The 23,809-nt window shown below is 58.5% G+C and overlaps 4 protein-coding genes across 6 annotated transcripts; 2 read left to right on the forward strand and 2 right to left on the reverse strand.

Moving 5' to 3' along the window:
• Positions 1-246: 246 nt before the first annotated feature.
• On the forward strand, positions 247-6,267 carry gng3 (guanine nucleotide binding protein (G protein), gamma 3). The gene is made up of 4 exons (XM_088608805.1): positions 247-911; positions 1,281-1,785; positions 3,126-3,225; positions 4,770-6,267. The coding sequence occupies exons 3-4, from the start codon at positions 3,127-3,129 to the stop codon at positions 4,896-4,898; spliced, it is 228 nt and encodes a 75-aa protein (XP_088464931.1). The 5' UTR covers positions 247-911; positions 1,281-1,785; position 3,126; the 3' UTR covers positions 4,899-6,267.
• A 120-nt stretch (positions 6,268-6,387) lies between these two features.
• On the reverse strand, positions 6,388-14,551 carry adss2l (adenylosuccinate synthase 2, like). The gene is made up of 13 exons (XM_088608773.1): positions 14,313-14,551; positions 13,829-13,931; positions 12,688-12,756; positions 12,540-12,590; positions 12,389-12,455; positions 12,147-12,254; positions 9,836-9,917; positions 9,619-9,745; positions 9,372-9,526; positions 8,316-8,440; positions 8,080-8,177; positions 7,805-7,954; positions 6,388-7,364 (listed from the first exon to the last, which is right to left on the reverse strand). The coding sequence occupies exons 1-13, from the start codon at positions 14,508-14,510 to the stop codon at positions 7,312-7,314; spliced, it is 1,386 nt and encodes a 461-aa protein (XP_088464899.1). The 5' UTR covers positions 14,511-14,551; the 3' UTR covers positions 6,388-7,311.
• A 1,599-nt stretch (positions 14,552-16,150) lies between these two features.
• Positions 16,151-18,356, reverse strand: LOC148646544 (uncharacterized). 2 transcript variants are annotated; one of them, XM_088608800.1, is made up of 3 exons: positions 18,175-18,356; positions 16,985-17,030; positions 16,151-16,781 (listed from the first exon to the last, which is right to left on the reverse strand). In XM_088608800.1, the coding sequence occupies exons 1-3, from the start codon at positions 18,354-18,356 to the stop codon at positions 16,758-16,760; spliced, it is 252 nt and encodes an 83-aa protein (XP_088464926.1). In that variant the 3' UTR covers positions 16,151-16,757. The 2 variants fall into 2 exon arrangements, with proteins under 2 accessions (XP_088464926.1, XP_088464925.1); XM_088608799.1 differs by having other exon boundaries at positions 16,151-16,878.
• A 630-nt stretch (positions 18,357-18,986) lies between these two features.
• On the forward strand, positions 18,987-21,659 carry LOC148646545 (apoptosis regulatory protein Siva-like). Of its 2 annotated transcripts, none has more exons than XM_088608801.1 (4): positions 18,987-19,120; positions 19,595-19,768; positions 19,859-20,006; positions 21,298-21,659. In XM_088608801.1, the coding sequence occupies exons 1-4, from the start codon at positions 19,015-19,017 to the stop codon at positions 21,347-21,349; spliced, it is 480 nt and encodes a 159-aa protein (XP_088464927.1). In that variant the 5' UTR covers positions 18,987-19,014; the 3' UTR covers positions 21,350-21,659. The 2 variants fall into 2 exon arrangements, with proteins under 2 accessions (XP_088464927.1, XP_088464928.1); XM_088608802.1 differs by having other exon boundaries at positions 19,595-19,762.
• The last annotated feature ends 2,150 nt before the right edge of the window (positions 21,660-23,809 follow it).

Below are 23,809 nucleotides of genomic sequence, written 5' to 3' on the forward strand. Positions count from 1 at the left end.
AGACGCACAGTGCTCATTCTACCCCGGCAGCCCCACCTGGGAGACGCACAGGGATCATTCTGCACCAGCAGCCCCACCTGGGAGGTGCTCTCTGGCCACTGCAGCTAGACCCTCTACTCTCCCTCTAAACTCTCTGGGTTATACTACTCTCCAGCTGTGCTCCTGCAGATCTGTACTGAGGGCTGAGCAGCAGGACGAGAGGGGAGGAATGAGACACAGACTCCAGGCCCCAGGTCAGCACAGACCTTCAGAATCCCTCCTGAATTATTCACACTCAGCTGCATCTGTTTGAGAATGAATGAGCGCTAGCTCTCAGGAGAATGAGTGTTTCAGCCATACCGCTGCAAAGCTGATCTTCTGAAACTCTGAGGGTCAGTGGTGCTTGTCTGAGGGTCCACTCACACACACCGACACAGAGACACACTCACTCTCTCACACACACTCACTCTCTCACACACACCGACACAGAGATACACTCACTCTCTCACACACACCGACACAGAGATACACTCACTCTCTCACACACACACACTGACACACAGACACACTCACACTCACTCTCACACACACACACACACTGACACAGACACACGCAGGACCGCTGGTAGCTCGGGCTCAGTGTGCTCTGCAGGGCCTGACCCAGACGTTCACACCATGGGCAAAAGAGCCACTGAGTTCTGCATTGGGTTTATTACACAGGGACAGGGCTCCATAATAATAAGAATAATCACCATCACTCTCTCCTCTCCACTCCTTCCCCATCCCTCCATCGCCCTGTCGTCTGTCTGCCCCTTCCTGAGCCTGTCCCTCTCCCTCGGGGACAGCCCTGCTCCAGGGACACGGAGAGATCTGTCTGCTGTGAAAGACAAGGAGGCCGAGAGAGAGAGACTGCAGCAGTTTCCGTGGCAACGGTATCCGACCGGCGATTGGAGGCAGGGGTGGGAGTTGCCAGGCAACAGTGAGGCAGCAAGGCTCTGTTCTCCCTGACACACAAAGAGAAAGAGAACCCCCCCCCCCCACACACACACAGTGAGACCCTCTCCCCCTCCCGGTCAGTGTTCACCCCCCAACACTCTCTGTACCCCCTCTCATCTTTACTCAAAGAGCAGCGGGAGAGTGGAACAAGCTGCCCGGCCATGTGGTTGAATCCGACACCCCGGCTCCTCTCACCACACGGCTGCATGAGATCCTCGGATCAATTAGTTTCTAATTTCCAAACGAGCTGAACGTTTGTGACCAGGAATTCTTCTCCTGTTCCCTCCACCCCTCCTCTGTTCCAGTTCTTCCCTCCCAGCTCTCCTTTCCGAACCCCATCCTGCTATCCTCCTGTTTCCCTGTGCTCCCCAGTAATCCGGTTATTCCTGTCAGAGCTGCAGTTCTCCCGCCCCCCCCTCCAGCTGGCTGGCCAATGGTACGGCCCAGGCTGCAGATTGCTATGGCACACCCCCCCAGTCCGGCAGATACCACTGACGGCAGCGGGGGGAGGGCAGTGCAGTGGGTAAGGTTTGCTCTGCGCTGTGCGGAGCTCCAGCGATCCAGACGGGAACATCCTGACCGGAGGCAGGGCGTGGTCCAGCTCTAGGGATCCGAACGCCCCCCCCCCTCCCGGAGCCGAGAACAGAGACAGGGAGCGAGGAGGAGCACAGGAGAGAGGAGAGAGGAGAGAGGAGAGGAAGACAAGGGCAGGTCCCCCAGCGCAGAGGAAGACAGCCAGAGAGACAGGCGGAGAGGAGGAGGACAAAGACAGGCCTGTACAAGCCATCACACCAGAGCCCCTGGACACAGGTCTGGTCAGATCTGTCCGTCGCCTGTCTGTCTGTCATCTGCCTGTCCATCACCTGCCTGTCTGTCATCACCTGCCTGTCTGTCCATTATCTGCCTGCCTGTCATCACCTGCCTGTCTGTCCGTTATCTGCCTGTCTGTCATCACCTGCCTGTCTGTCCTTTATCTGTCTGTCATCACCTGCCTGTCTGTCCATCATCTGCCTGTCTGTCATCACCTGCCCGTCTGTCCTTTATCTGTCTGTCATCACCTGCCTGCCTGTCTGTCATCACCTGCCCGTCTGTCCTTTATCTGTCTGTCATGGCCTGCCTGCCTGTCCATTATCTGTGTGTGTGTGTGTATACAGTTTTATGTATTTAGACAGGTGTGTGTATATATGCAGGTGTATGTGTATAGACAGATGTATGTACTGTATATAGACAGGTGTGCGTGTGTATAGACAGATGTATGTACTGTATATATGCAGGTGTATGTACTGTATATATGCAGGTGTGCGTGTGTATAGACAGATGTATGTACTGTATATAGACAGGTGTGCGTGTGTATAGACAGATGTATGTACTGTATATATGCAGGTGTATGTACTGTATATATGCAGGTGTGCGTGTGTATAGACAGATGTATGTACTGTATATAGACAGGTGTATGTGTATAGGTGTGTGTATGCAAGTTTATGTATAGAGACAGGTGTGTGGACAGCAGTGTTCCCCTGCACTCTGCTGTCTGTTCCTCATTGTCAGTAAATGTCAGCAACATGAGGAAGAGGCCTATCCAGACTGTTCAGCAGTTCAGCTGCTAATTTTCTCAGGTCAAAAACATCTCATCCAGCCATGTCCTGAATGAGGTCAGGGTATTAGCTTAGGCAACATAGCTGGGCAGTTTGTTCCAGACTCCCACCACCCTTTGTGTAAACAAGGGCCTCCTGACCTGTGTCTCTCCCGGGAGCCAGACGGGAGGCGCTCAGCTCTCCCCCAGCCTCTGCGACTCTCCCTCTCAGACTCCTCTGCCTGCAGCTCTGCGGTGAGCTTTTCTGGGTCAGGAGGCACTAAGCAGCTGGGAACACAGAGCCATTATTGGAAGAGAGGTCCCTGGAGACAGGAGATTGCAGAAACAGGAGAGAGAAGGAGGGAGAGAATCAGAGGCACATCTCCGTAACTCCCTCTCTCCTCCTCTCCAGCGAGGAGCTATGGGAGTGCTGGTCAGGCGTGCACCGAGTCCAATTGAAATTCCGAGAGCTGTGCTGGCATGACAGATGAATTACAGTGCTGGCAGAGCAGATGATTAACTCGTGTACAGGCATCTGCAGTACAAACATGTCTTCTCTCCCCCCCTCCCACCTCAGGATGAAGGGAGACACCCCCCTCAACAGCACCATGAGTATCGGTCAGGCCCGCAAGCTGGTGGAGCAGCTGAAGATCGAGGCCAGCATGTGCCGGATCAAGGTCAGTGCAGAGCAGCACAGAGCCGTACCTGCCTGTATCTCAAACCACTGACCCCCTGGACACCCCAGTGCAGTGTGACCCCGAGGACTGACCCCACTGGACACCCCAGTGCAGTGTGACCCCCAGCCCTGACCCCACTGGACACCCCAGTGCAGTGTGACCCCCAGGACTGACCCCACTGGACACCCCAGTGCAGTGTGACCCCCAGCACTGACCCCACTGGACACCCCAGTGCAGTGTGACCCCCCTAGCCCTGACCCCACTGGACACCCCAGTGCAGTGTGACTCCCAGCCCTGACCCCACTGGACACCCCAGTTCAGTGTGACCCCCAGCCCTGACCCCACTGGACACCCCAGTGCAGTGTGACCCCCAGGACTGACCCCACTGGACACCCCAGTGCAGTGTGACCCCCAGCCCTGACCCCACTGGACACCCCAGTTCAGTGTGACCCCCAGCCCTGACCCCACTGGACACCCCAGTGCAGTGTGACCCCCCCCAGCCCTGACCCCACTGGACACCCCGGTGCAGTGTGACCCCCAGCCCTGACCCCACTGGACACCCCGGTGCAGTGTGACCCCCAGCACTGACTCCACTGGACACCCCAGTGCAGTGTGACCCCCAGCCCTGACCCCACTGGACACCCCAGTGCAGTGTGACCCCGAGGACTGACCCCACTGGACACCCCAGTGCAGTGTGACTCCCAGCCCTGACCCCACTGGACACCCCGGTGCAGTGTGACCCCCCCAGCCCTGACCCCACTGGACACCCCGGTGCAGTCTGACCCCCCCAGCCCTGACCCCACTGGACACCCCAGTGCAGTGTGACCCCCAGCCCTGACCCCACTGGACACCCCGGTGCAGTCTGACCCCCCCAGCCCTGACCCCACTGGACACCCCAGTGCAGTGTGACCCCCAGCCCTGACCCCACTGGACACCCCAGTGCAGTGTGAACCCCCAGCCCTGACCCCGCTGGACACCCCAGTGCAGTGTGACCCCCCCCAGCCCTGACCCCACTGGACACCCCAGTGCAGTGTGACTCCCAGCCCTGACCCCACTGGACACCCCAGTGCAGTGTGACCCCCCCAGCCCTGACCCCACTGGACACCCCAGTGCAGTGTGACCCCAGCCCTGACCCCACTGGACACCCCAGTGCAGTGTGACCCCAGCCCTGACCCCACTGGACACCCCAGTGCAGTGTGACCCCCAGCCCAGACCCCACTGGACACCCCAGTGCAGTGTGACCCCCAGCACTGACCCCACTGGACACCCCAGTGCAGTGTGACCCCCCCAGCCCTGACCCCACTGGACACCCCAGTGCAGTGTGACCCCCAGCCCAGACCCCACTGGACACCCCAGTGCAGTGTGACCCCCAGCACTGACCCCACTGGACACCCCAGGGCAGTGTGACCCTCAGCCCTGACCCCGCTGGCCACCCCAGTGAGTGGGTATTGACAAAGCCAGTGTGAGAGGCCGGTCAGAGCCGCGCGGTCAAGCGTGGTCAAGCGTGCGGTCAGCAGGATGTCCTCTCTCCCCGCTCCCCGCAGGTCTCGAAGGCGGCGGCTGACCTCATGGCCTACTGCGACGCCCACGCCTGCGAGGACCCCCTGATCACCCCTGTGCCCACCTCCGAGAACCCCTTCCGGGAGAAGAAGTTCTTCTGCGCCCTGCTGTGAGCGGAGGCAGCTGGGGGGGGGTTTGGGGAGGGGGGGGGGGGCAGAGGAGGAAGGACACACGTGCGCGCTCATGTTACAGCAAGGACACACACACACACACGCACAGGGGTTCGAGACTCTCGCGTGCGGCCCAGGGAGGGAGGGGCGCTTCTGACTGACTCGGCCCCCGGGGGGAGGGCTGAGCCCTTCGGCCAGGGGCTCGATCCAGGCGGCCTCGGCACGGCGGTGACAAGCCCTCCAGCCGGCACCCGGTGGGGGTAGGAATCAGGGCAACAGGCCTGCCACACGGGCATCCGTGGGGAGCCCCCAACGCCCCCCCCATAGGGATGGCCGTGCCCTAAAACCGAATATCACGGACGAGTACAAATTCCATAGAAATTCAAATCCCGAAAGTGGGACCTCCCTAAGTTGGGGCGTTGGGGTGCGGTGAACACGCAGTTCCCTGCAAAGGTGCCCCCCCCCCCCACAGAGAACTTGTCCCCTTTTCCTGTAACCAGGACGTTTATGGGCCGGCTGGGAAGGGACAGTCCGACCGACTCCACCCACGTTCCGTAGGCCGTGCCGATCGGATCCCGCCTCCCGCCTCCCGGCCGCGGCGTCTGTGCGTGCCTGCAGCCCCGGCTCGAGTGTGATTTCTAGACGTCTTTCATCTCCGCGAAACGTCATCAAGAGCCTGGCCGTGTTCCTGACTGGTCCTGCCGAAACGTGGAGCCAGTGTTCGTACGGAGACAGCGAGGCCCCAGCGAGTACAGCAGCACGGGGCTGCAGGACAGCAGGTCTGCCTGGCCTGTCTGAGAGAGCACTCGCAGGGGGAGAGGAGAGAGACAGGAGACAGGAGGGACACAGCACAGAGAGAGAGACAGGAGAGAGGAGGGACACAGCAGAGAGAGAGAGAGAGACAGGAGAGAAGAGGGACACAGCAGAGGAGAGAGGAGGGACACAGCACAGAGAGAGAGAGACAGGAGACAGGAGAGAGGAGGGACACAGCACAGAGAGAGAGAGACAGGAGACAGGAGAGAGGAGGGACACAGCACAGAGAGAGAGACAGGAGACAGGAGAGAGGAGGGACACAGCACAGAGAGAGAGACAGGAGACAGGAGAGAGGAGGGACACAGCACAGAGACAGAGACAGGAGAGAGGAGGGACACAGCAGAGAGCAGGAAGAGAGGAGAGACCGACAGGAGAGAGAGGAGAGAGGAGACAGGTGAGAGAGAAGGGAGGAGAGACTGACAGGGGAGAGAGGAGAGACAGGAGAAGCCGAGAGGAGGGCAGGAAGGGGGACGCTCTCTCCAGGTCGGGTGGGGTCCGTGTGTGTACCCCCAGAGAGGGGGCTGTTACCAGACCACAATAAACACCCCTGTTGCCACTCGCCCAGCTCCCTGTCTGATTTCTGGCCCACAGCCTCACAGCTGACACCACCGCCGACCTGCAGGGGGCACTGTTCCGCGGGGTGTCATCGCGGCCAGGAGGTGAAGAAAACACAACGCGCTTTGTGGTGGTTTAAAAAAAAAACTAAAAATCTTTTGGTCTTTATTGACACAGCGACAGGAGTGAAGGAAACAGAACTGTGGCGCTCCAATGCCCATGAAACATAACCAGGCCCACAGTCAACAGCACACCAGGAACAAGATGATCAGGACCACACCCAGGGAGGTTACAGCCACGCCCACATCACGACCCCCCCCACCATGAGCAACATTCAGAAAGACATGAGAGCCCCACCCATCTGGCATGATCACACCCCCTGTGAGCAGCACACCCAGACATAGCCACACCCACACGACATGACCACACCCAGACAGGTGATGGCCACACCCACAAGACACGGCCACACCCACTGCCAGTCACATGAACCAGCTACTGAGCGCCTGGCCCACACGTTGGCGCGACCCCCTGCTCCCCGCGCAGTTTGGCTGATGGCCACAACACGGTCCTATGAGAACTCACTCTGACCCACTGACAGGTCAGTCTCGGGGGGCAGCTGTGCTCAGAGGGGCTCCAGCGCAGCAGCGTTACTGCTCGGCCCTGGGAGAGCAGGAGGTCAGAGGAACGCGAGGACAGGGAATAAAATCATGTGACGTCACTACATGTCAACAGGCCAGTGCGATTCAGTGAAGCTGATAGAGGAACAACAGTGAAGCATCACGCTCTCACACGCTCTCACACGCTCTCACACGCTCTCACACGCTCTCACACGCTCTCACACGCTCTCACACGCTCTCACACGCTCTCACACGCTCTCACACGCTCTCACACGCTCTCACACGCTCTCACACGCTCTCACACGCTCTCACACGCTCTCACACGCTGGTTTGGGATAGGGAATGGTCAATCCCTGATTGATCCCTGTACGGTCAAGGCTTCCCAATTTCGATTTCCGGAAGTCTGGAACTCTTTTCCCTTGAAGTCCACATTAGAACAGCTTGATCATGCTCTCCCGGGACTTTCCAACACCAATCCATTTCACTGTGGGACAGGGAGAGACACAGGGGGACAGTCAGAGATACACACACACACAGAGGGGACAGACAGAGATACACACAGGGACAGAGACACACAGAGATGCAATACACACAAGGACAGAGACACAGAGTGACAGACACAGAGACACACACACACAGAGGGGACAGACACAGAGATGCACACACAAGGACAGAGACACACACAGAGGGGACAGACACAGAGATGCACACACAAGGACAGAGACACACACAGAGGGGACAGACACAGAGATGCACACACAAGGACAGAGACACAGAGGGACAGACAGAGATACACACAGGGACAGAGACACACAGAGATGCACACACACACAAGGACAGAGACACAGGGGGACAGTCAGATATACACACAGAGGGACAGACACAGAGAGAGAAAGAGAGACAGAGACGGGGGGTCAGACTTGCCTGGCACCTGCAGGTAGTTCTCCACAAAGCGGACGTACGCCTGCGCTTTGGGGGGTAGGTCCCCAAAACTGCGCACACCCTCTGTGCTGCACTCCCAGCCTGGCAGAGTCTCGTATTGCACTGACACCTGGCTCAGAGTGTCCAGGTTAGCTGGAGAGAGAGAGAGAGAGGGGCTCACATACACAGACTGGACACAGGAGAGAGAGAGAGAGAGAGCAGAGCTCCTACAGCAGTAGAGCTGGTCACTCTGACAGGAAACGCCAGGGAGCACTCACCAGGGAAGCTGGGAATCGTCTGCCCGTTGACTGTGTAGGCCACGCCCACTTTGATCTCCTTCAGCGTGTCCAGGATGTCCAGCTTGGTCAGAGCGAGGCTGCAGGGAGGGAGAGGCGGAGGCACAGGACTCAGAGGACAGGCTGGACTCGGGCCAGCAAGAGAGACACACAAGCACACGCCCAGAGACGGTCTCTCGCGCACACACACACACACGCGCGCACAGAGAGACTCTTACGCAGTGAAACCGTTGATCATGTGAGCGTACTGCACCAGAACCAGGTCCAGCCAGCCACAGCGCCGCGGCCGGCCCGTCGTCACGCCGAACTCCCGGCCCCGCGCCTGCAGGAGGGCGCCGATCTCCTGCAACGGCACAACCACAGGCAGCCGGGTCAGAACCGGACCGCGCAGCCAGGAGCACACACACACTCACTCATCACAACAGTCACACAAGAGGATTCAAGCACGGGACCCCAGAGCTGAGGCAGCCAAATTGCACACATGTGCATGAGATAGACCCACAGACGCCCTCTCACTGGGCTCTACTGCGCTGTACTGTGTTTTTACCCCGATCTCACTGGGCTCTACTGCACTGTACTATGCTTTTACCTTTATTTTGCTGGGCTTTAATGAGGTCTACTGTGCTTTTACCCTGATCTCACTGGGCTCTACTGCACTGTACTGTGCTTTTACCTTTATTTTGCTGGGCTGTACTGCCCTGTACTGTGCTTTTACCCTGATCTCACTGTGCTCTACTGCTCTGTAGTGTGCTTTTACCCTGATCTCACTGGGCTGTACTGCCCTGTACTGCGCTTTTACCCTGATCTCACTGGGCTGTACTGCCCTGTACTGCGCTTTTACCCTGATCTCACTGGGCTGTACTGCCCTGTACTGCGCTTTTACCCTGATCTCACTGGGCTGTACTGCCCTGTACTGCGCTTTTACCCTGATCTCACTGGGCTGTACTGCGCTTTTACCCTGATCTCACTGGGCTGTACTGCGCTTTAACCCTGATCTCACTGGGCTGTACTGCACTGTACTGTGCTTTTACCCTGATCTCACTGGGCTGTACTGCGCTGTACTGCGCTTTTACCCTGATCTCACTGGACTGTACTGTGCTTTTACCCCGATCTCACTGGGCTGTACTGCGCTGTACTGCGCTTTTACCCTGATCTCACTGGGCTGTACTGCGCTTTTACCCTGATCTCACTGGACTGTACTGCGCTGTACTGCGCTTTTACCCCGATCTCACTGCCCTGTGCTTTCGCACACACGCACACACGCACAGACGTACGTTGTCCTGCTCGGTGGGGAAGGCGCCCACGCCCACGCGGGTGGTGTAGGCCTTCACCACGCCGTACACGCGGCCCATGTGACGCGGGGGCACGCCCAGCCCGGTGCACACGCCGCCCACCGTGCAGTTGGAGGACGTCACGAAGGGGTAGGTGCCTGCGAGAGAGGGGGGGGGAGAGTGAGAGACCGCCCAGACACGCGCGCCACGCCGTGCCCCCCCCACGCCCCGGGCCCCACCGCCCCCTCACCGAAGTCGATGTCCAGCAGGGCCGCGTTCGCACCCTCCACCAGGATCTTCTTGGGCGACCCCTGCAGCGCCGTGTGCATGAAGTACACCCCGTCCGTCACCAGGGGGCGCAGCCTCTCCGCGTAGCCCTGCCCGCGAGACAGCAGCAGAGACGGGTGACAAGCAGCTCACAGGTCCGCTCTGCGCCCGGACAGATCCCACCGGCTCCCGGAACTGACCTTCAGCTGCTCCAGCTCCGCTTCCACGTCCAGAACGAGGGTTGGGTACATCTCCTGGAACTGTCCCGCCAGCGCTCGGAACCTGGCAACAGCAGCGCAGTTAACCAGCCCGTCCCAACACTGGGGCTCCAGTCCAGTAGGACAGTCCTGTTACACTGGGGGCTCCGGTCCAGTAGGACAGTCCTGTTACACTGGGGGCTCCAGTCCAGTAGGACAGTCCTGTTACACTGGGGGCTCCAGTCCAGTAGGACAGTCTGTTACACTGGGGGCTCCAGTCCAGTAGGACAGTCCTGTTACACTGGGGCTCCAGTCCAGTAGGACAGTCTGTTACACTGGGGGCTCCAGTCCAGTAGGACAGTCTGTTACACTGGGGGCTCCAGTCCAGTAGGACAGTCTGTTACACTGGGGGCTCCAGTCCAGTAGGACAGTCCTGTTACACTGGGGGCTCCAGTCCAGTAGGACAGTCCTGTTACACTGGGGGCTCCAGTCCAGTAGGACAGTCCTGTTACACTGGGGGCTCCAGTCCAGTAGGACAGTCCTGTTACACTGGGGGCTCCAGTCCAGTAGGACAGTCCTGTTACACTGGGGGCTCCAGTCCAGTAGGACAGTCCTGTTACACTGGGGGCTCCAGTCCAGTAGGACAGTCTGTTACACTGGGGGCTCCAGTCCAGTAGGACAGTCTGTTACACTGGGGCTCCAGTCCAGTAGGACAGTCTGTTACACTGGGGGCTCCAGTCCAGTAGGACAGTCCTGTTACACTGGGGGCTCCAGTCCAGTAGGACAGTCCTGTTACACTGGGGGCTCCAGTCCAGTAGGACAGTCTGTTACACTGGGGCTCCAGTCCAGTAGGACAGTCTGTTACACTGGGGCTCCAGTCCAGTAGGACAGTCTGTTACACTGGGGGCTCCAGTCCAGTAGGACAGTCCTGTTACACTGGGGGCTCCGGTCCAGTAGGACAGTCTGTTACACTGGGGGCTCCGGTCCAGTAGGACAGTCTGTTACACTGGGGCTCCGGTCCAGTAGGACAGTCTGTTACACTGGGGCTCCGGTCCAGTAGGACAGTCTGTTACACTGGGGGCTCCAGTCCAGTAGGACAGTCTGTTACACTGGGGGCTCCAGTCCAGTAGGACAGTCTGTTACACTGGGGGCTCCAGTCCAGTAGGACAGTCCAGTTACACTGGGAGCTCCAGTCCAGTAGGACAGTCTGTTACACTGGGGGCTCCAGTCCAGTAGGACAGTCTGTTACACTGGGGCTCCAGTCCAGTAGGACAGTCTGTTACACTGGGGCTCCGGTCCAGTAGGACAGTCTGTTACACTGGGGCTCCGGTCCAGTAGGACAGTCTGTTACACTGGGGGCTCCGGTCCAGTAGGACAGTCTGTTACACTGGGGGCTCCGGTCCAGTAGGACAGTCCTGGTACACTGGGGGCTCCGGTCCAGTAGGACAGTCCTGTTACACTGGGGGCTCCGGTCCAGTAAGACAGTCCTGTTACACTGGGGGCTCCAGTCCAGTAAGACAGTCCTGTTACACTGGGGGCTCCAGTCCAGTAGGACAGTCTGTTACACTGGGGGCGCCGGTCCAGTAGGACAGTCTGTTACACTGGGGCTCCAGTCCAGTAGGACAGTCTGTTACACTGGGGCTCCAGTCCAGTAGGACAGTCTGTTACACTGGGGCTCCAGTCCAGTAGGACAGTCTGTTACACTGGGGCTCCAGTCCAGTAGGACAGTCCTGTTACACTGGGGCTCCAGTCCAGTAGGACAGTCCTGTTACACTGGGGGCTCCAGTCCAGTAGGACAGTCTGTTACACTGGGGCTCCAGTCCAGTAGGACAGTCTGTTACACTGGGGGCTCCAGTCCAGTAGGACAGTCTGTTACACTGGGGGCTCCAGTCCAGTAGGACAGTCTGTTACACTGGGGGCTCCAGTCCAGTAGGACAGTCTGTTACACTGGGGCTCCAGTCCAGTAGGACAGTCTGTTACACTGGGGCTCCAGTCCAGTAGGACAGTCTGTTACACTGGGGGCTCCAGTCCAGTAGGACAGTCTGTTACACTGGGGCTCCAGTCCAGTAGGACAGTCTGTTACACTGGGGGCTCCAGTCCAGTAGGACAGTCTGTTACACTGGGGGCTCCAGTCCAGTAGGACAGTCTGTTACACTGGGGCTCCAGTCCAGTAGGACAGTCTGTTACACTGGGGCTCCAGTCCAGTAGGACAGTCTGTTACACTGGGGGCTCCAGTCCAGTAGGACAGTCCAGTTACACTGGGGGCTCCAGTCCAGTAGGACAGTCCAGTAGGACAGCAGGGGGAGATACTGACTTGCAGGAGAAGGCGCTGAAGTCAGAGATGAGGTCACACACTCGCAGGCCGCTGCGCGCCGCCTTAGACGAGTACGCTGGACCAATTCCCTTCTTCGTCGTCCCTAAACTGAGACAGCGAGGGGACAGCAGTCAGGCAGGGGGCCAGTGGGACAGGAGAGAGAGAGAGACAGGACAGCGGTCAGACGGGGAGTGTGGCAGAGACTGAGTGGACGGACAGGACAGTCAAACGATAAGACTCACTTTTTCCCGGCCTGCTGCTGCCTCTGCTGCTCCTGGATCCCGTCCGCAGCCTGGTGGAAATCAAACACTGAGACACGAGAGGGGGGTTAGAGTCAGCGCGCCGTGCAGGGGGCCAGACGGCCAGGAAACGGGGACACAGACGGGGCCTCACCGATGTGCGCGCGGTCCGAGATCTTCAGTCTCTCCTCCCAGCCCTGCAGTCCTGCCCGGGACAGAGGAACAGACAGCGCTGTGATGAGGATCCCCCTAAACCACAGAAATCAGGCCCCTCCTCCTTCCCAGCATTCCCTCCGCCTCACCTTTCCCCTTCTTCAGATTCTTCTCCGCCTCCTCAAACAGGCCTGGCAGGTGAATGACCACTCCGTTACCTGGGGAGAGAGGGGAGAGAACAGGTGAGTGTCCACTCCGTTACCTGGGGAGAGGACAGGTGAGTGTCCACTCCGTTACCCGGGGAGAGAGGGGAGTGGACAGGTGAGTGTCCACTCCGTTACCTGGGGAGAGGACAGGTGAGTGTCCACTCCGTTACCTGGGGAGAGAGGGGAGTGGACAGGTGAGTGTCCACTCCGTTACCTGGGGAGAGAGGGGAGAGAACAGGTGAGTGTCCACTCCGTTACCTGGGGAGAGAGGGGAGAGAACAGGTGAGTGTCCACTCCGTTACCTGGGGAGAGAGGGGAGTGGAAAGGTGAGTGCCCACTCCGTTAACTGGGGAGAGAGGGGAGAGGACAGGTGAGTGTCCACTCCGTTAACTGGGGAGAGAGGGGAGAGGACAGGTGAGTGTCCACTCCGTTACCCGGGGAGAGGACAGGTGAGTGTCCACTCCGTTACCCGGGGAGAGAGGGGAGTGGAAAGGTGAGTGCCCACTCCGTTAACTGGGGAGAGAGGGGAGAGGACAGGTGAGTGTCCACTCCGTTACCTGGGGAGAGAGGGGAGTGGACAGGTGAGTGCCCACTCCGTTACCCGGGGAGAGGACAGGTGAGTGTCCACTCCGTTACCCGGGGAGAGGACAGGTGAGTGTCCACTCCGTTACCCGGGGAGAGGACAGGTGAGTGTCTGCACTGTTATCTGGAGACAGTCAGACACAGAGAAGAATCAGCAGTCTTGAGGGGTTTATGAAAATGTTTATTGATGTGTCTGTTCAGCCCTGTAGCTCAGTCTTGACAGCTCAGCTCCGACACTGAGCACTGAGAGACGCAGTGTCCTTCAGGGAGAGAGGAGAGGAAGACCGAGAGACACAGTGTCCTTCAGGGAGAGAGGGAAAGAGGAGAGGAAGACCGAGAGACACAGTGTCCTTCAGGGAGAGAGGGAAAGAGGAGAGGAAGACTGAGAGACGCAGTGTCCTTCAGCGAGAGGGAGGAAGACAGAGACGCAGTGTCCTTCAGCGAGAGGGAGGAAGACAGAGACGCAGAGTGCTTCAGGTAGAGAGCTCGTGCCGAGACCCACCGATGAAGGAGATGGCGTTCCTGTTGAGCACCCCACTGGGCAGCAGGTGGAAGTCGTACTCCACGCCGTCCACGACCACGGTGTGCCCGGCGTTGTTGCCCCCCTGCGGCAGACACACACGCGCATGAGTGGGGCGCTCTCTCACCCCGGAGTTCCGCCTGACCACACGTGCAGGAAATACCTCCTTCCAAATCGACTTTATTTCTAACGATGTGGCTCGTTCAGACAGCTCTGTGGGTTGACTCTGCACGTATGGACTTTTAAATCAAAGGGTTTAAAACTTTATTTTCAAACTCCCCCCAGCGGCGCCGTTGCCTGGGCGACCCGTGCCCCCTTTGGCTGTACCCCAGGGGACTCGAACCCGCAGCCTTCCGGAGCCACTAACTGCTACCGACACCGGCTCCGGCTCTGCGGGACGCTGTCAGGCTGAAGCCCCCGCATAAGATCCCTCCGGACCCCGTCCCGGCCCGCCGCACGACGCTACCTGACACCGGCACACGATGTCGGCGTCCATGGCCAGGAGATCGACCACCTTCCCCTTCCCCTCGTCGCCCCACTGCGCGCCGAGCACCACCGTCACTTGGTTCCGGGGCTCGGCGGGGACGCGGGCCCGCTTGGCGTCCGGCTCGCCGTTCAGGGAAGCCTGCTCCCGGCCATTTGTCACCACTCCGTCCGCCGCCATGCTGTCTGTGTTCTGCCGCCCCGCCCCCTGACCCGGAAGGAGAAGCGCAGAAATTCGCGGCAGGAACCGGAAACCGGCCGTCGGTGGTTTTTTTTTAATCGCAGCAACATCCAACACATACAAGCGAATCACATACATAAAATGAAGGGGTCTGGGAGGTACCCTGTGTTTGAGCATTTTAAAATGGAAGTAGAGGGGTATTTGCAGACTATTTCGAAATGCAAAAATATGAAAGCGGTGCGGACATTATTTTTATTTAATTTGTTTAATCTTTTTTCATAACTTGAATTGTTGTAGTAGTATGTACCCCTGACGATATTTTTGTTTGGAATTGTTATATGTACTCTTGTTTGTATTGTAATGTTTGTTCTTTTGTTAAGCATAAATAAAAATTAAAAATATATAATTAAAATGAAAAAAAAACACATACAAGCGCGCATAGCATCAATAATATCGTCAGGGATACATCCAGTAATACTGTGCAAAATAGATTCAAGAAGGTAAACAAAAATAAGCTTTCATGTTCTTACATTTAGAAATAGTGTGGCGATATCCCCTTGCGTCTTTTTTCAGCTGTTCAAACGTGGATCTCTTCCCGGACCATTTCACTTGAGGTATCTTGCATCAATAAACTTGTATACAATTCACACAAGACTGCATATAACGTCGTCAGGGGTAAGTAAAGCTAATGCATTTTACAAAACAAAGTGGTCGGAAACAGCCTGGAGAGGCGCCCTGGTGTCTCAGGTGTCACACTGTTCTCTTCCCTGTCCACCTGTGACCCAGGCAGGTGCACCGCAAACCTCTGGCAGTTACACACCCCTGCCTCTGGGGGGCTCCCCAGTTGACACCCCAGGACCCCCGCAGCCCAGCGCAGTTCGGCTCTGCGGCAGGTGGCGCCAGAGCGCTTGGTGTGTCTGCAGGCTGTCACTCAGCTGCTTTCTCTGGTCCAGTCTAACAGTCTCCTCCTGGACTTCAGGTCCTGCTGCTGCTTTAGAGACCTGCTGACCACTGACCCCCAGGACTGGACAGCCCTGTTCTACACACACTGACCCTCCAGGACTGGACTGGACAGCCCTGTTCTGGACACACTGACCCTCAAGGACTGGACAGCCCTGTTCTACACACACTGACCCTCCAGGACTGGACAGCCCTGTTCTAGACACACTGACCCCCAGGACTGGACTGGACAGCCCTGTTCTGTACACACTGACCCTCAAGGACTGGACAGCCCTGTTCTAGACACACTGACCCTCCAGACTGGACAGGACAGCCCTGTTCTAGACACACTGACCCTCCAGGACTGGACTGGACAGCCCTGTTCTAGACACACTGACCCTCCAGGACTGGACTGGACAGCCCTGTTCTGGACACACTGACCCTCAAGGACTGGACAGCCCTGTTCTGGACACACTGACCCTCCAGGACTGGACTGGACAGCCCTGTTCTGGACACACTGACCCTCCAGGACTGGACAGCCCTGTTCTACACACACTGACCCTCCAGGACTGGACAGCCCTGTTTTAGACTCACAGGTTACAGGCAGCTCTACAGCAGTAGAAATACCAGGTGAGGGGTCAGATGTTGGCCGGGGCCGCAGTAGAGCTGGTCACTCTGACAGGAAACAGGTTCACAGAGACTCATGGGACAGCAGATTGGTTTATTTTATTAAAGAACGACAGATCTCCAATCCCAAACTCCGAGCCCTCACACACACCTTCAGAAAGAACCCAAACCAAACTGATAAATCGAGAACCCAGACAACACAGGGGGTCAGGTCAGGTCACAGCGAGAAGATCATCCTGATCTCCCCCACCCCCCTCTGACAGGAGACCCTTCTTTACGCAGAGGGTGGTGGGAGTGTGGAACCAGCCGCACTGCCGAAGCTTGTCAGGAAACGCTCGGTAGAGATCCTGGGATCAATGAGCTACTGACTTCCATCCTGGGCCAGATGTGCCGGAAGACCTCTCTGGTCCGGGGCCTGTCTGATGTCACTGGGTCAGGGGGTCACCCCATCCCGCAGAACCCCGAATGAGCAGGAGCGATTATGTGTAAGGTCTCCGCACAGTTTATCTGCAGTTTATCTCCTGTGTCCTGGGAGACAGGAGAGCTGGTCAGGGCAGGTGTGCACCCGCTCGGCATCACCAGCAGAGGGCGTTCTGCTCCTGTGATTCCTCTCCGGTCTCCCCCACAAGCTGCTGGAGTCTCGCCAGGCGTCACCTTCCTCCTCCTCTCCCTTGGCCCCCCTCACTGCCCCTCGGCCAGCCGCTTCTGCGGGGAGAGACAGGGAGGAGACTGGTGAATCTGGGCTCTGTCCACAATCCGACAGTGGGACCAGCAAGACCAGTCTGATCCGCTCCGTGACTGACTGTCAATTAGGGAGGAAAGAAATATGGTTCTTGCAGTGACAGCTCTGAAGAGTACCTGCCTGACTACAACACCACACCTGAGAGCTCTCTCTCTGCTGAACTCACCAGGATCTCCTCCAGCTCATCAACATCAGCCTTGTCCTGCAAAACCCTGAAAAACAAAACAGAAGGACAGTGAACGATCCTTCCTGACTGCAGGTCACAGCCCGGTCAGACTTGACTGCACCAACCAGACTCCCAGTGCGCAGCAGTCTGATCCGCTCCAGGTGTGACAGTGCTGTCAGTCAGACTCCCAGTGCGCAGCAGTCTGATCCGCTCCAGGTGTGACAGTGCTGTCAGACTCCCAGTGCGCAGCAGTCTGATCCGCTCCAGGTGTGACAGTGCTGTCAGTCAGACTCCCAGTGCGCAGCAGTCTGATCCGCTCCAGGTGTGACAGTGCTGTCAGACTCCCAGTGTGCAGCAGTCTGATCCGCTCCAGGTGTGACAGTGTGTCAGTCAGACTCCCAGTGCGCAGCAGTCTGATCCGCTCCAGGTGTGACAGTGCTGTCAGTCAGACTCCCAGTGCGCAGCAGTCTGATCCGCTCCAGGTGTGACAGTGCTGTCAGTCAGACTCCCAGTGCGCAGCAGTCTGATCCGCTCCAGGTGTGACAGTGCTGTCAGACTCCCAGTGCGCAGCAGTCTGATCCGCTCCAGGTGTGACAGTGCTGTCAGTCAGACTCCCAGTGCGCAGCAGTCTGATCCGCTCCAGGTGTGACACTGCTGTCAGTCAGACTCCCAGTGCGCAGCAATCTGATCCGCTCCAGGTGTGACAGTGCTGTCAGTGAGACTCCCAGTGTGCAGCAGTCTGATCCGCTCCAGGTGTGACAGTGCTGTCAGTCAGACTCCCAGTGTGCAGCAGTCTGATCCGCTCCAGGTGTGACAGTGCTGTCAGTCAGACTCCCAGTGTGCAGCAGTCTGATCCGCTCCAGGGTTTACCAGTTAAGGTATCAATAACTAAACCACTGGTAAATGTAAACATTACTAAGGAATTAAATGAAATTGCTCTTATATGTCACTGTAGGCCTGTGGGAAGTGTCTGGGTTTGATAGAAACAGCAGCGAGCTTGATTTTCTGTGGGAGGGGACAAGAGCAGAGTTCCGCCAATCATCGCTCGGGTGACGGTCAGGATCCGTTGCTCACAGCCAATCAGAGCAGAGTAGCGCCAGAGCCAGCCAATCAGAGCACAGCCACGGAAGTTTTTTTTCTTTCCTCCGTTCAAGCTCTAAGGCGCGCAGATAGCGGGCTCGCTCACTCACCTGTCCAGACTCTCGTTAATGTTCCGGATGTTCGCCGTCACGGTCCGGGTCACTCCGCTCAGACGGGACAGGGTGTCGCACAGGACCTGCACCTCGGGCAGGCCGACGGGGGCCTGGGTCAGGAGCCCCGAACCGCGCCGGCCTGCCGACCTCCGAGACAGCCCCGCATCAGAATCCGCCATCGCTCACCGCCCCGCCCCGGACACCCTGATCATGTGACGGTGGAGCGCAGCCACTCCCCTCTCACGTGACATGGGAGGTCGTTGGTGGACGGCTTCATTCCAGTAAACAACTAAAGAGGGGGGGGGGATTCTGATTCCGAGTCCGTTTCCCAAACGTCTGGACAGCCAGCGGATATGATTAAATGATCTGTCGTGCTGCCATAGCCGTCTAGAATGTATCCGACTTGCTGTCGTTGTTTTGATATATAGTTAGACCCCACATGCGGGTCCCCCAGCGAACCCCCCCCCCCCCCCGCAGTGTCCGAGGTGAGTCTGGCCGGTGCTCAAACTTCGCCTGAGACGAGTCGCCGCGGCGCTCCCGGGCTGCCAGCGCGGTCAGAGAGGTCCGGCGACGCGATGCCATAAGATATCAGCCTGGTCCGTTTCCGCTGAGCATGCTGCACCTGGTTGGCCAGCTGTCCACGCGTGGGTGAAGGGGGGTTACCCCGTTATTCTGCTGCCCCGGCCCCTTGATGCGTGTGAGACCAGAGGGGCTCCCGGATTCGTGACCGACACCGAACCCCGGCCCCCCCGCCCGGCCCGCCGAGACGCGGGAGAGACACGAGCTCTGCGAGACACGTTGTGAACCCTCGGCCTCTCGAGACGGCCCCCGCCGGCCATGCCGAAGCGCAGCTGCCCCTGGCCCGAGAGCGCCCCCCCGCAGCGGAAGACGCGGGTGACGGAGCGGGCGGCGTGCGGGGAGGCGGGCAGGAGCGCGGTGTTCGGTGAGTGTGCGCCTGCGCTGAGCGAGCCCACCTGTGTGACTGTCCGGAGTGACCAGTACTCTCTCCACTCTCTCTCCTGTCTCTCCCCTCTCCCCTCTCCCCTCTCTCCTCTCTCCTCTCTCCTGTCTCTCTCCACTCTCTCCCCTCTCCTCTCTCCTGTCTCTCTCCACTCTCTCCCCTCTCCTCTCTCCTGTCTCTCTCCACTCTCTCCCCTCTCCTCTCTCCTGTCTCTCTCCACTCTCTCTCCCCTCTCCTCTCTCCTGTCTCTCTCCTCTCTCCACTCTCTCTCCTCTCTCCTGTCTCTCTCCTCTCTCCACTCTCTCTCCTCTCTCCTGTCCCTCTCCTCTCTCTCTCCTCTCTCCTGTCTCTCTCCCCTCTCCCCTCTCCTCTCTCCTGTCTCTCTCCACTCTCTCTCCTCTCCCCTCTCCCCTCTCTCCTGTCTCTCTCCTCTCTCCTCTCTCTCTCCCCTCTCAGAGCGGACCAGAGCCCTGCTGTTTTCGGGGGCCCGCTCCCTGACCACACCCGGCCCAGCACCTCCCACCCCTGTCCCGCCCCCCTTCCAGGGGTCAGTCAGGGGTCAGCTGCGCCTGGGACCCCGAGGGGAGCTGCTGAGGACCCCCCCTCTGTCGGCCGGGCCCCCAGGTCAGAGTGAGAGAGACCGGTAGTGTCGCCCCGCCTTGCGCCCGGAGGGGGGGGCGGACCATCTCGGCTGACGCCCTCTGTCCTGTGCCCCCCCAGACAGCACAGCCCCCCGGTGTGCCCTGTGTCTGCGGACCCAGCTCTCCGGCGCCGGCTGTGCCCGCTGTGAGAGGGCAGTGTGTGGGCAGTGCCAGCAGCGCTGCTCCCTGTGCCAGCGGGACCACTGCTTCACCTGCTGCCTGCCCAGGTCAGTGCTCACCTGAGCTTGACCCCCGTCTCAACACACACAGCAGGACAGGAGACACAGCCAGAGAGAGGAGCTCACAGCAGGACAGGAGACACAGCCAGAGGGAGGAGCTCACAGCAGGACAGGAGACACAGCCAGAGAGAGGAGCTCACAGAGAGTCCCTCAGGCATCAACACACACAGCAGGACAGGAGACACAGCCAGAGAGAGGAGCTCACAGTGAGTCCCTCAGGCATCAACACACAGCAGGACAGGAGACACAGCCAGAGAGAAGAGCTCACAGTGAGTCCCTCAGGCATCAACACACACAGCAGGACAGGAGACACAGCGAGAGGGAGGAGCTCACAGCAGGACAGGAGACACAGCCAGAGAGAGGAGCTCACAGCAGGACAGGAGACACAGCCAGAGAGAGGAGCTCACAGTGAGTCCCTCAGGCATCAACACACAGCAGGACAGGAGATACAGCCAGAGAGAGGAGCTCACAGTGAGTCCCTCAGGCATCAACACACACAGCAGGACAGGAGACACAGCCAGAGAGAGGAGCTCACAGCAGGACAGGAGACACAGCCAGAGAGAGGAGCTCACAGAGAGTCCCTCAGGCATCAACACACACAGCAGGACAGGAGACACAGCCAGAGAGAGGAGCTCACAGTGAGTCCCTCAGGCATCAACACACACAGCAGGACAGGAGACACAGCGAGAGGGAGGAGCTCACAGCAGGACAGGAGACACAGCCAGAGAGAGGAGCTCACAGCAGGACAGGAGACACAGCCAGAGAGAGGAGCTCACAGTGAGTCCCTCAGGCATCAACACACAGCAGGACAGGAGATACAGCCAGAGAGAGGAGCTCACAGTGAGTCCCTCAGGCATCAACACACACAGCAGGACAGGAGACACAGCCAGAGAGAGGAGCTCACAGCAGGACAGGAGACACAGCCAGAGAGAGGAGCTCACAGAGAGTCCCTCAGGCATCAACACACACAGCAGGACAGGAGACACAGCCAGAGAGAGGAGCTCACAGCAGGACAGGAGACACAGCCAGAGAGAGGAGCTCACAGTGAGTCCGTCAGGCATAAACACACAAAGCAGGACAGGAGACACAGCGAGAGAGAGGAGCTCATAGAGTCCCTCAATCTTAAACACACACAGCAGGACAGGAGACACAGAGAGACCCTCAGTCATAAACCCACAACGGGACAGGAGACACAGCGAGAGAGAGGAGTACACAGAGAGACCCTCAGCAGTAAACCCACCCTTGTTTTGTCTTGCTGCTGTCCCCCCCCCCCCCGCAGTTACGAAGGCCACGAGGAGACGCTGGTCTGCGCCGACTGCGCCCCGCGGTGACGACACTGCCCTCCTGTGGCGGCTTGAGGAACTGCGGGTCCACCGGAGCGCACTGTGGCGCCAGAACCCTCTCGCTAAATTGAACCCTGGCTTTAATTAACCGTCACTCTAACTGGGGTTTAAGAACTGAAGCCGAAATCTGCGTACTACTAGGATCGTCCATTGAGGCTGGCGATGTAGAGCAGGAAGTACATTTGGCAGCTCCTCCCTCCCTGCACTGTATGTCTTTAAAAGTTATTTTTGTTGGTAAAACTGTGACCTGTGTGACGTTCTTGTGTAGCAAACCTGAATAAAGCTGATTTTTCACACACCCCTGTGTCGACCGTACAGCGAGCCCTGCTCTGAGCTCGGACTGACAGCACTGTCACACCTGGAGCGGATCAGACTGCTGCGCACTGGGAGTCTGACTGACAGCACTGTCACACCTGGAGCAGATCAGACTGCTGCGCACTGGGAGTCTGACAGCACTGTCACACCTGGAGCGGATCAGACTGCTGCACACTGGGAGTCTGACTGACAGCACTGTCACACCTGGAGCGGATCAGACTGCTGCGCACTGGGAGTCTGACAGCACTGTCACACCTGGAGCGGATCAGACTGCTGCACACTGGGAGTCTGACCGACAGCACTGTCACACCTGGAGCGGATCAGACTGCTGCGCACTGGGAGTCTGACTGACAGCACTGTCACACCTGGAGCGGATCAGACTGCTGCGCACTGGGAGTCTGACTGACAGCACTGTCACACCTGGAGCGGATCAGACTGCTGCGCACTGGGAGTCTGACAGCACTGTCACACCTGGAGCGGATCAGACTGCTGCGCACTGGGAGTCTGACTGACAGCACTGTCACACCTGGAGCGGATCAGACTGCTGCACACTGGGAGTCTGACTGACAGCACTGTCACACCTGGAGCGGATCAGACTGCTGCACACTGGGAGTCTGACTGACAGCACTGTCACACCTGGAGCGGATCAGACTGCTGCACACTGGGAGTCTGACTGACAGCACTGTCACACCTGGAGCGGATCAGACTGCTGCGCACTGGGAGTCTGACAGCACTGTCACACCTGGAGCGGATCAGACTGCTGCACACTGGGAGTCTGACTGACAGCACTGTCACACCTGGAGCGGATCAGACTGCTGCGCACTGGGAGTCTGACTGACAGCACTGTCACACCTGGAGCGGATCAGACTGCTGCACACTGGGAGTCTGACTGACAGCACTGTCACACCTGGAGAGGATCAGACTGCTGCACACTGGGAGTCCGACAGCACTGTCACACCTGGAGCGGATCAGACTGCTGCACACTGGGAGTCTGACAGCACTGTCACACCTGGAGTGGATCAGACTGCTGCACACTGGGAGTCTGACAGCACTGTCACACCTGGAGCGGATCAGACTGCTGCGCACTGGGAGTCTGACTGACAGCACTGTCACACCTGGAGCGGATCAGACTGCTGCACACTGGGAGTCTGACTGACAGCACTGTCACACCTGGAGCGGATCAGACTGCTGCACACTGGGAGTCTGACTGACAGCACTGTCACACCTGGAGAGGATCAGACTGCTGCACACTGGGAGTCCGACAGCACTGTCACACCTGGAGCGGATCAGACTGCTGCACACTGGGAGTCTGACAGCACTGTCACACCTGGAGTGGATCAGACTGCTGCACACTGGGAGTCTGACAGCACTGTCACACCTGGAGCGGATCAGACTGCTGCACACTGGGAGTCTGACAGCACTGTCACACCTGGAGTGGATCAGACTGCTGCACACTGGGAGTCTGACAGCAATGTCACACCTGGAGCGGATCAGACTGCTGCACACTGGGAGTCTGACTGACAGCACTGGCACACCTGGAGCGGATCAGACTGCTGCACACTGGGAGTCTGACTGACAGCACTGTCACACCTGGAGCGGATCAGACTGCTGCACACTGGGAGTCTGACTGACAGCACTGTCACACCTGGAGCGGCTCAGACTGCTGCGCACTGGGAGTCTGACTGACAGCACTGTCACACCTGGAGCGGATCAGACTGCTGCGCACTGGGAGTCTGACAGCACTGTCACACCTGGAGCGGATCAGACTGCTGCGCACTGGGAGTCTGACAGCACTGTCACACCTGGAGTGGATCAGACTGCTGCACACTGGGAGTCTGACTGACAGCACTGTCACACCTGGAGCGGATCAGACTGTTGCACACTGGGAGTCTGACTGACAGCACTGTCACACCTGGAGCGGATCAGACTGCTGCGCACTGGGAGTCTGACTGACAGCACTGTCACACCTGGAGCGGATCAGACTGCTGCGCACTGGGAGTCTGACAGCACTGTCACACCTGGAGCAGATCAGACTGCTGCGCACTGGGAGTCTGACAGCACTGTCACACCTGGAGCGGATCAGACTGCTGCACACTGGGAGTCTGACTGACAGCACTGTCACACCTGGAGCGG

Source organism: Lepisosteus platostomus, chromosome 16 (assembly GCF_059453375.1).
Source record: "Lepisosteus platostomus isolate fLepPlt1 chromosome 16, fLepPlt1.hap1, whole genome shotgun sequence".
Lineage (NCBI taxonomy): Eukaryota > Metazoa > Chordata > Actinopteri > Semionotiformes > Lepisosteidae > Lepisosteus > Lepisosteus platostomus.